This window comes from Antedon mediterranea, chromosome 1 (assembly GCF_964355755.1).
Source record: "Antedon mediterranea chromosome 1, ecAntMedi1.1, whole genome shotgun sequence".
Classification (NCBI taxonomy): Eukaryota; Metazoa; Echinodermata; class Crinoidea; order Comatulida; family Antedonidae; genus Antedon; species Antedon mediterranea.
In genome coordinates, this window is record NC_092670.1 from 15028350 (window position 1) to 15039555 (window position 11206).

The following is an 11206-nucleotide window of genomic DNA, read 5'->3' on the forward strand; positions in this document are numbered from 1 at the left end:
TTATTTACAAATTTTAAAACAAACTGGGAGACTGGTTTTTATAGATTTTTTAATATTAAAAATAATAGGTCTTTATTAAGACATTTAAAAAAATATTAATTATTAATAAGGAACACTATTTTGTAAAGAGAAATAGGCCTATGCCTAGGTGAGAAATGTAGATGGAAATAAAAGTGGGACCCACGTAAAAAAACAAATATATTGAAAGAAATAATGAATAACTTAGGACATTTAAAAAAAAATGTAAATTTTCCAGGGGCGTTGCCCCTAAGAGTTACACTCCTCTGATTGGCTAGTTTTATTATAGATCCCTTGGAATTTAGCACATGGCCTGGTGGTGTAATAAGTGTTATTGTCACGCAAGACTGGGCATGGAAGACAAGAAAACATGGCATCTTCGAGTCACAACAGAGAATTTCCGAACACATTAGATGATCATGTATCAACTTCTAGTAATCTTATAGACAGTTATAGCAAGGTAGTTAATAACTACAGAAGCTATGCCTCGCTGTACAGACCATTGGATTTGTCAGAGGGGAAATAAAGATCTTCGTAGCCTAGCCTAGGCCTACTAGCCTAGTTGTTCATGCCGAATTTTGTTTGTTATTGGTGTGGATTATGTTTTGGCTTACTGACTTGATCTGAGTCAATTCGTACCCATACCCTTCTGGGTCACAGTGCATATCGGCCGCCAGTCATTTCGGCCGCCGGTTATGGAACGCCCAAAATCATGAAACGCCAAAAAGGACAAAATTATGTATTGTTTATTTCGGCCGCCAAAATCGTCAATTGGTAATGTATGGAACGCCTTAATTGTCAAAAAGGGTGTACGTATAATATGTCGTGTATCGTCGTAGACAAATTAATAAGTACGTTGAGATGAGTATAATAATGAACGTATTTAATGAAACCAACTAGTAGTCATGAACAATAGTATAGAATGTTTTGTAGGCTAACCTCGTCAGACCATATGCGCAGTACGCATATATATATGTGCGCGTGCATATACTACACTCCTCCTTTCTTATTTTAACGTTAACATTATATCAATAAGCACAATAAACTTTCGTTAATTATTTTGTTAATCAAATAGGTTAATCATCGTGATTAAATTACTGCTTCTATAGTTCCAGATAGTTCTTATTTGGTTCCTCATAATAATTAACAAATGTGAGTAATTCTCACCATTATAATTTTGTGTAAAAACATGAACAACATAACTTTAACGTTCATAATAATAACATTGTTCACAAGTTCTATATCTCTTCGATAAGTCGTGTTGGCTTCCTTCGAAGTCGCGTGGAGCGTCGTGGAATAACCTCAGGCGATGAAGACAATCTATGTTCCTCTTCAACCGGTTGGTTGGTGGATGTTTGCTCTTTGTTCGCAATCGTTTCGCTCGCAATCGTTATTGGTACTGTCTGTTTAATCTTGTGTTCCAACTCGCTATGTGAAGTAGGGGTTTTACTCGCGTAAGCGTCCGCGTCTGTCGCTTTCAACTGGTCAATGTGTCTTTTCCACACTCGGCCATCCTCAACACTAATTACGTATGATTTTGGAGCGGTACGTTCTATCACGGTACCTGGCCACCACTTTCCCTCTTGTCGGAAATCTTTCACTAATACCATTTCACCTGGGTAAAATTCTCGTAGATCTTTCGTTTTGTCGTGATGAAGCTTCTGATCACTCTGCTTGTTAAGTACCTTGTTTTCTGTACTGGGATGTAAAAGTGATACTCGCGTTCTTAACTCACGGCCCATGAATAACTTCGCTGGCGTTTGTCCCGTAGTTGCGTGTTTTGTTGTGCGATACGATAAAAGAAATCTGTCCAAACATTGTTGGAAATCCTTCCCATTAGCTCGGCTTGCCGCTAACGATCTTTTGAAAGATTGAACCATTCGTTCTGCTGCTCCGTTGCTTGCGGCGTGATAAGGTGCAACCTTTACATGTTTCACCCCGTTTTGCTTTAAGAAGAATTCAAATTCGTCGCTAACAAATTGAGGTCCATTATCGCTTACAAGTTGAACAGGCAATCCGTATCTACTGAACAACTCTCTCATCGCTTTGATGGTCGCTGCACTCGTCGTACTGTTCATCTGAACGACTTCTGGCCATTTCGAATATGAGTCAACCACTACTAGATAATCTCGTTTATCTTTCTGCGCATAGTCAATATTTATTCGTGTCCAAGGCTGATTTGGCCAGATCCAGGGCATCATTGGTGCTACGCTTGGTCGACTTTGTGTTTGGTGACATGCTTGACATTGCTTCACCAATCGTTCAATGTCGGAATCTATCTGGGGCCACCAGACATGACTTCGCGCAATCTCTTTCATACGCACGATTCCGGGGTGAGCACAATGAAGCTCCTCCAGAACTGCCCCTCTGAGTTTCGGTGGAATCACTACCCTGTATCCCCACAGCAAACAGTCCTGTTCTACACTCAATTCGTCTCTTCGGTGTAGGAATGGTTTTAGATCGTCGTCGTTTTCTGACTGCCATAAACCTGTCTGTACCATGTATAACACTTTGCTCAATAGCGGGTCTTTCCTGGTATGCTGTTGTACGTTCGTACTCGTGACTGGCAAATTGTCTAATGTATGCCCCGCTATGTTATATACTGCATCGTCTTCCCGTCCTTCGTATGGCATTGGGAGACGTGAGAGTGCGTCGGCAATTACGTTCTGTTTTCCAGGAATGAACTTTAAATCGTATTCGAACGCTGACAGTACGATTGCCCATCGCTGTAATCTCTGTGCGGCCAGTGTCGGAATAGCTGATTTAGGTCCTAGAATGCGTTCGAGTGGCTTATGATCAGTTCTTATCGTGAATTTCCGTCCGTATAAGTATGTTCTAAACCTTTGAAGTCCAAACATGATGCTTAGGGCTTCCTTGTCTAGTTGTGCATAACCCTTTTCGTGTTTATGCAGGCTTCGCGATGCGTACGCGATCGGTGTTTTGATATTGTTCTCGTTTACGTGGCAAATGACTGCGCCAACTCCGTATGGTGATGCGTCCGTGTATAGTTCCAGTGGTTTTAATGGGTCATAATGCGTCAACATCATGTCTTCGCTAATAATTCGCTTTACCGCGTTAAACGCTTTACTACAGTCGACAGTCCATGACCATGGTTTGCTTCCCAACAGCTCATTCAAAGGATGTATCATCGTCGATAATCGTGGAATAAATGACGCGTGATAGTTAACTAGTCCTAGCCAGGATCTTAGTTCTGTTGCATTCTGTGGTGCTCGTGCATCCTTGATGGCTTTCACTTTATCGTTTGTCGGTTGAATTCCTGCTGCTGATAGCTTACGTCCCATGTAGACTACTTCCTTTTGTACAAACGCGCATTTCTCAGCTTTCACTCTGAGACCATACTTGTTAAATCTCTCAAATAGTTTCTCAAGATTACTAATATGCTCTTTATCAGACGCACCTGTAACAAGAACATCGTCCATGATCGCACATGTTCCTTTAAGTCCTGCTATCACCTGTTCTATGAATCGCTGCCATATGGCTGGACTGGACGAAATACCAAACGGTAACCTCGTGTATCGATATAATCCGCGGTGCGTGTTGATCGTTACCAACTCTTGCGCCTCGTCTTCCAGTACTAACTGCTGGTACGCACATTTCAAATCAATCTTAGAGAATCGCTTTCCACCTCCCAACTTGGTGAAAACTTCCTCTGGGGTCGGAATTGGATATTGGTCGCAATTTAAACTCGGGTTGACTGTTACTTTATAATCTCCGCAGACACGTACCCTGCCATCGGCCTTTGGAATACATACCAATGGGGTTGCCCACTGACTAAAGTCTACCGGATAAATAACTCCTTCGTTTTGCATTCTGTCTAACTCTACCTCAACTGCGGAGCGTAGCGCAAATGGAACATTTCGAGCTTTGCAGAATTTTGGGATTGCGTTCACTTTTAGATGTAATGTCGCTTTGTGTCCCTGAACCGTACCTAATTCCGTTCGGAAAACTTCTGGGAACTTCCGTTTGAATGACTGACCGACATCGTTATCTATTTCTACCGAATTCTGAGCAAGCGATGGTGGAAATAATGACTTCCAGTCCAACTTAATCACTTCTAACCAGGTTCTTCCAAGCAAGGGTGGTGAGTTTCGTCGCTGTGTTCTCACTACTATCAGTGGGAGAACGTTACTCTGGCCCCTATAGTTCACGGTGACTTTAATTTCTCCTGCTATATCGAGCTTAGTACCTGTGTATGCGTGAAGTGTACGTTTTACTGACTTTAATGGTAGATGGCAAAGCTTGCTTTCGTAATCGTCAAAGCTAATTATCGATACTGCTGCGCCCGTATCTACTTCAAAATCAATATCTATATCATCAACTCGCATCTGTACCGTTCTTGGTGGTACCGAATTGTCCTGCTTAATGCCTACGCAAAACATTGTATCTACAAAATCGTCATTACCTTCGTCGTAATCCGGTGCTTCTACTTGCTTGATGGATTTAGGTTTATATTGTTTTGTTGATTTACTCGACTGCCTGCATTCTGATTTTAGGTGTCCTTGTTTGTTGCATTTAAAGCATGTAGCGTTTTTGTATTTACACGTATCTCTTGTATGATTGTTCATACCACAGCGGTCACATTTCTGCGTTCGTGTTAGGTTTGACGCTTGATAAGTTTTCGTAGACTTCCTGCTGTTAGACGTAACGTGGTTGATTGGCTTGTCCACATCGTGCGACATACTTTTCATATTCGCTGTTGCTGCCTCCGAGGCTATGGCTATGTCTGTTGCTTCCTTGAACGTATGGTTCTTTGTCAATAATTTCTTTTGGATGCTCTGACTTATTAGTCCACATACGAACTGATCACGCAGTGCGTTTTCCAATGCCTCTCCTTCAAAACCACAATGTATCGCCTTTTTCTTTAGATGGGATACAAATTGAGAAATAGTCTGTCCCGGTGTCTGTTTTACATTTCTGAATATAAATCGTTCAGAAATCGTTATTCGAGTAGGTTTGTAATGCTCTTTGAGCTTGGTTGTGAGCGTATCGTACGATTTTGTACTTGGTTTATCAGGAAAACACAAATCTCGTATCGTTGTGTATCCAGTCTCTCCTAAACTACTCAATAATATCGCTCTTTTCTTACCTCCGTCATTGATATCTAATGCCACAAAATATTGTTCCAGCCTGTCCACATACGTATCTATGTCTCCATCCTGGACGTTGAATTCCTCGAATAGAATTCTGGTATTAGCCGCTGCCATTACCGCGCTTCGCTCTGTACGTTCAGGGCGCTCAGAATCGTTATTAGCCTGTGCGGTTCCTTGGTTACGGTTGCCGTTGTTGGAAAATCAAAAACTGCTAGCCTAGGCCTAGTTTTATAATATTATTATACTTCCGTTTCTCTCTATGTAAATGTGCCTGTATCCTCGTCGCCAGTGTCGTGTATCGTCGTAGACAAATTAATAAGTACGTTGAGATGAGTATAATAATGAACGTATTTAATGAAACCAACTAGTAGTCATGAACAATAGTATAGAACGTTTTGTAGGCTAACCTCGTCAGACCATATGCGCAGTACGCATATATATATGTGCGCGTGCATATACTACAGTATACATGTGCCTATTGCCTGAATAGACGTGCGTATTCAAACAGCAAGCAATCAACAAAAACGATCATAGTTCATACATTTTGATTTACATGGAGCTGCGCTATCAATATTTTACTATCATTCGCCGGCTTCTTCCTGGGCCCTACAACCCCTCCTCCACAACAACCACTATGAAATAAAGTAAGTCGTGTAGAAATACTTTAGTTAAAGCTACTAAACTAATCCCTCCATAAGTCATAAATTGGCTGTGTGATTTACACCATGGAGGTATTCCATGTTTACACACGTCTATTCAGGCGATAGGCACATGTATACACCCTTTTTGACAATTAAGGCGTGCCATACGTTATTAACAATATTGACGATACTGGCGGCCGAAATGAACAATACATATTTTGTCTTTTTTGGCGTTTCATGATTTTGGGCGTTCCATAACCGGCGGCCGAAATGACTGGCGGCCGAAATGATCAGACACCCCCTTCTGGCCCTATACTAACTAGGGCCTAGGCTAGGCCTATTCTGTTGGTCGGTGTCTGGTCATATTATAATGATGTTCTGATATCTGATTGGTCAGTTATGGCTGTTCCACTTTACCACCTTAAATGAAATATTGGCACCACAACTAAAATCTCTATCTTGTCAACAATTGGAAAATATGAATATGATATGCCATACTTAGGCTATAGTACTACTACTAGTCAGATGTCAGATGTCATATTCAACCATCCCTGACCAATAGAATGAATTGTAGTGTACACCAAAATATTAGTGACAGAATACTATAGGCTTTCGTTTTCGTTTTTACAACACAATCACTGTTACAATTCTGTACGTGTACTTTAGCCTAGACTTACTAACAACTAATTTTTCTGTGGCCCCTTAAAATTTAACAGCCAATATCTTTTTAAAATAAAATGATGAATATTTTTATTTTTCTGCAACCCAATGGATCATTTTTATCATTTATGAAATATTTAGCCCCCTAATCTGTAAAGTTGGATCCACCCCTGAATAAAATGTAAGCCTATTCTTGTTGTCATTTATAGTTGGAGAAAGGTAATGAATTGTGACTGACCTCCTTTATATATCTTATACACTACAGTTGACTGATGATGTTGCATCTCGTTTGAATTCTGGAATCACCAAGTTGGTTGCTAAATTTGACACTGGAGTCCAAACAGACGCTAGTAGTGATAGAGATTATTCCATATATACTGGGAAAACTGGTATGGTACTGTTGACAGCAAAATCAGTTATCAGTTATCAGGTGGTCAGTTTCCTAGACACTTCGGCATAATTGATCTATTGCTCATGCACTTGATGTGCTAGTATTTGTATTAATGTTCTTTGAACAAAAATGACTCCTCCACAAGAGGAGACTGTGCAGTAGTTTGGTAATAAATGTCTAAAGCTCAGTCTACACTACCAAACTTTATGTGACAAAAATATATGGACATGATGATGTCATATCACTATCACATTTGAGCATATCACCACCATATTTGGGCACATCACGCTCTTTTTTTATAGTGTAGACAGAGCTTCTTTACACAACATTCACGGCATATTTGGTCATGTGATCCACAGGTTCTGTAAAGCATACGATTCCCACTAGCGACGCAATGTAAGAAAATGTCCTTCCATTGTGGATTTTCCTCGTCTGCATGAAATCAAACCTGCTTGGTTGTGCATCAGTGTTAGTTGTTCAGCAAAGTTTGCAGCACTGTTACATTGTGTTCTACTTGGAACCTTGCTTAAACCAAACTAGACTAGACAAAAAGGCAGTCATTTCTACCCTTATTACTTTTTTCTATTATACAAACCTCCACAAATAACCTTTCATCATCATTATTTCACAGGTATTGCACTTCTTTACTTACACCTACACAATATGTATCCAGATGGGGATTATCTCACAAAAGCTGAAAAATACGTAAAAATATCATTGAAACATTTAAAAGGTCATAGAGTGACCTTCTTATGCGGAGATGCAGGACCCTTAGCAGTAGGCAGTGTGGTGTATGACAAAAAAGGAAACAAACAAAAATCTATGGAATGCATACAAAGGTCTATCTGATATTTCCTTAATTGGCAAAAACAATGCATACAGTATATGCAAACAAAACCCAAAGATGGTGATTTGGCAAAAGACTTGTGAAGAACCTAGAAGTAACCAGTTCAGATTCCTTACTTCCATGGTCAGAAACATTAAGGATAGACTTGCTCCAAATGTCTTTTTACATTTTGTTGGTACCTACCATGTGTGCCAGAATATTTTTTCTTTTTATGAATATTAAGCCAAATTGCAGAACCTTAACTAATTGAATATTAGTACAAAAAAATAAATTCTATTTATTCTATAGAAATTTATAAATTTAGTACCATTTTGTTCTTTGTGCAGATTACTTGAGTTAGTTGATATGGCATTAGATTTGAGTACACCAGATGAGCTGCTGTATGGCAGGTCAGGCTACTTGTATGCTTTGCTCTTTGTAAGACACAACATTGCTGAGGATGTCATACAAAATGACATAATAGAAAAGGTTAGATATCTTTTACAAACTATATTAGTGTACTCTCATTCATTTCAGATTATGACATGATTAAAAATAATCTAATACTTAAACATTTAAAACTTGACTGAGACTCTTTTACACAGGTAGCAAAAGCGATCTTGGATTCTGGAATGTCTTTAGGACGTAAAGTGCAGAGCCAATCACCACTGATGTACAAGTGGCATGACAAGCCTTATATAGGAGCTGCCCATGGCATGGCTGGAATCTTATTTTCACTATTGCAGGTTCTATCTATGTTTATAACTTTCTCAAGAAACTTTCATGATGTTTCTAAATCTTCTGTACAGTGTTCTTACTGTTCATACAGTATGCCACTTTCACAACGCCACTACAGTACTACTCTACTGATTTTAAGGTTTTTTGTCAGATACAAGTTTTCTGGATCCCTCATTAATACCACTCTCTCTCTCTGGTTTGTTCTTGATTCCATTTAGAATGTACAAAGTAGTAGTGATATTATCAGTACTGTACTTGTAAATCACAAACCAGACTACTAATTTATGCAAAATTGCAAATTCTTCCTTTTCTTAAAGTACTTTATGAAGATCAAACCATTTGTTTCAGTCAAATGGCTCTCAATTTGTAAAGTTGAATACTTTGGTTGCCACTTCTGTAGGTGGATCTACCAGCTGTTACTAGTAGTCTAAGGGAATACATACAACCTACTATTGATTACGTGGCAACACTGCAATTTCCTTCCGGAAACTTTCCATCATCACTTGGAAATGATAAGGATCGCTTGATACACTGGTGTCATGGTGCTCCCGGAGTTATTCATCTGATGCTTCAGGCTTACAAGGTAGACATTATTTATCTAGTATGGAGTTGATTTTGCCTAACCTATATGCACTGAAAAGTTTTTTTCATTCATTTCATTGTAGCATAATCTTTCATGTATTTGACATGACATTCACTTATTAATAATAATCTTATATATCGCCTAATACAATGTTTCCAAGTGCTTTACACACAAAATTAATCCATAAAATTGTCTAAAGCATAGGAACCATATACACCGCTCTGTTCTCCAGCACTTTGAAGCTCCCTTATGAGAGCTCGCCGTATTCACAGCTCAATTGAAAAAAGCATCTGTCTATCCTATCCTACCAAAATAAGAAAATGATGTTGAACAGAACAATATCAATCAACAATAAGGGTGCACTGTTAAAGACACCTTCCCTACGTTTTTTAGATCTAATTTAAGATCACAAACTATATTTAATGTAAAAATAATACTATATGGTCCTATTGCGATAACTTTTTTCATCTTTAAATGGTTAAAAATGTGAAAAATAAGTCGATTCTAATAATTATGTTTTGAACAATCAACAGAAGTTTGGTGATCAAAAATATCTCAATCAAGCAGAAAAATGTGGCGACATTATCTGGTCAAGAGGTCTTCTTCGGAAAGGCTATGGCCTTTGTCATGGCACTAGTGGAAATGCCTACGCCTTCATTGCATTGTACCAGACTACAGAAGATAAAAAACATCTACATAGAGCCTGGAAGGTACAGAAAGCTATGCAATTAATTACATGTGTATCTTTGTTGACTTTGGTGTAGTATAACCCCTCTTGACTACCAGAATCCTAGCCTATAATCGAGGACTCCAATGTGCAGCTTGGTTGAATACCAAATGAACTTCATTCTGTTTTTATGGCAGTTTTTGTGACAAATGTAAATGAAATGCTGTACATAACTTTAGATTTTAATTACAGGTTTATGGTCTATACCGACACCGCTAACAATAAAGCGTGTTTTTTAGTTTGCAGAATGGTGTTTGGACTATGGCAGGCATGGCTGCAATACACCCGATCGACCTTTTTCTTTATTTGAGGGTAAGTGGTCTAAAATCTTCTATGTTTTACACATCATACTTATCCAAATAAAGCAGGCCAGTATGTTTACACTTTCAGCATCATGGGCCCAACATTCATGCACCCTTGACAGTGCAACTACTACTACTATTTCGTTACACATTTCCTTTAATTTCTGATAAAACATGCCAATACAATTTAAGAAGTTACCTTTTTTTCTTTCCTTCATTCATGATCTAGTGATAATCTCCTCCAATAAAAACAGACCCTTTTAAATATTCAGTTTCTGCAAAACAAAAAAGATGCTTAACTTATTATTTTTCTCTCTTTCAGGTATGGCAGGAGCTATTTATTTTCTTAGTGATTTTCTTTGTCCAAAGAAGGCAAAATTTCCAGCATTTTATATTTAACTATGTACTTACTAACATAACTTATTCTGTATTGTTGTCTGGATGATTATGTATACCACGACTGCTATGACAAACCAGTTATTTTGACTCCTAGTATAAACATTTAAAAAAATTTTAATTTACAAATTGTTTAGTAAATGTAAATACACATACATACGTAGATACACTTACACATCTAGAAAAATCAATAAAATGTCAAACAAATACAATTAAAGAATCTGTCTGTTTGTGTGCAGCATACTTTGTCATTGATCTGGAAATTGCAAGTGCAGTTGGAGAGTATAACAATATACATTCTTGCATCAATGACACTGTAGAGAGGAATAGTGAAATAATTTTATTGTAATATCATCCTAATGATAAGTGATAATATGGAGCTTCTGTCTGGACATAAAAACCACCAACAGTATGTCGAGGAAAATAGTCAAGAAGCAATGTGCTAAATTCCAATGAATTAACATGACCTACATTGTTGAACTCTGTCTACACTATCAAACTAGTTTGACAAAAAAGTGTGTGATCATTTTTTTGTCACATAGTTTAGGTTTGTAATATAAAACTTATGATGGTTATCAAAAGTTAACTTTGCAGATAACTGAAATAAATTGATCAATCAAAATAAAGTATGATAGTGTAGACTGAGCTTTAGTCGTAAATTAAAAGGTTCCTAATATGGAGTATGGGGTTACAGACAAAGTCTGAAGAACATGAAAGGCTGACTAAAATAAAGAATAAAATGGTGTTTGTGGTCAAAATATTATAACATTTATTGAGTTAGTGCATCATTAGCATGAATTGACAGAAAAAAAA

At 38.1% G+C, this 11206-nt stretch overlaps 1 protein-coding gene across 1 annotated transcript; it reads left to right on the top strand.

The window, feature by feature from the left end:
• The first annotated feature begins 297 nt into the window (after positions 1-297).
• On the top strand, positions 298-11150 carry LOC140057974 (glutathione S-transferase LANCL1-like). Its single transcript, XM_072103632.1, has 9 exons — positions 298-478; positions 6696-6819; positions 7453-7660; positions 7995-8136; positions 8253-8393; positions 8786-8968; positions 9502-9678; positions 9935-10007; positions 10320-11150. Exons 1-9 carry the CDS (start codon positions 389-391, stop codon positions 10394-10396), a joined length of 1215 nt encoding a protein of 404 aa, XP_071959733.1. The 5' UTR covers positions 298-388; the 3' UTR covers positions 10397-11150.
• The last annotated feature ends 56 nt before the right edge of the window (positions 11151-11206 follow it).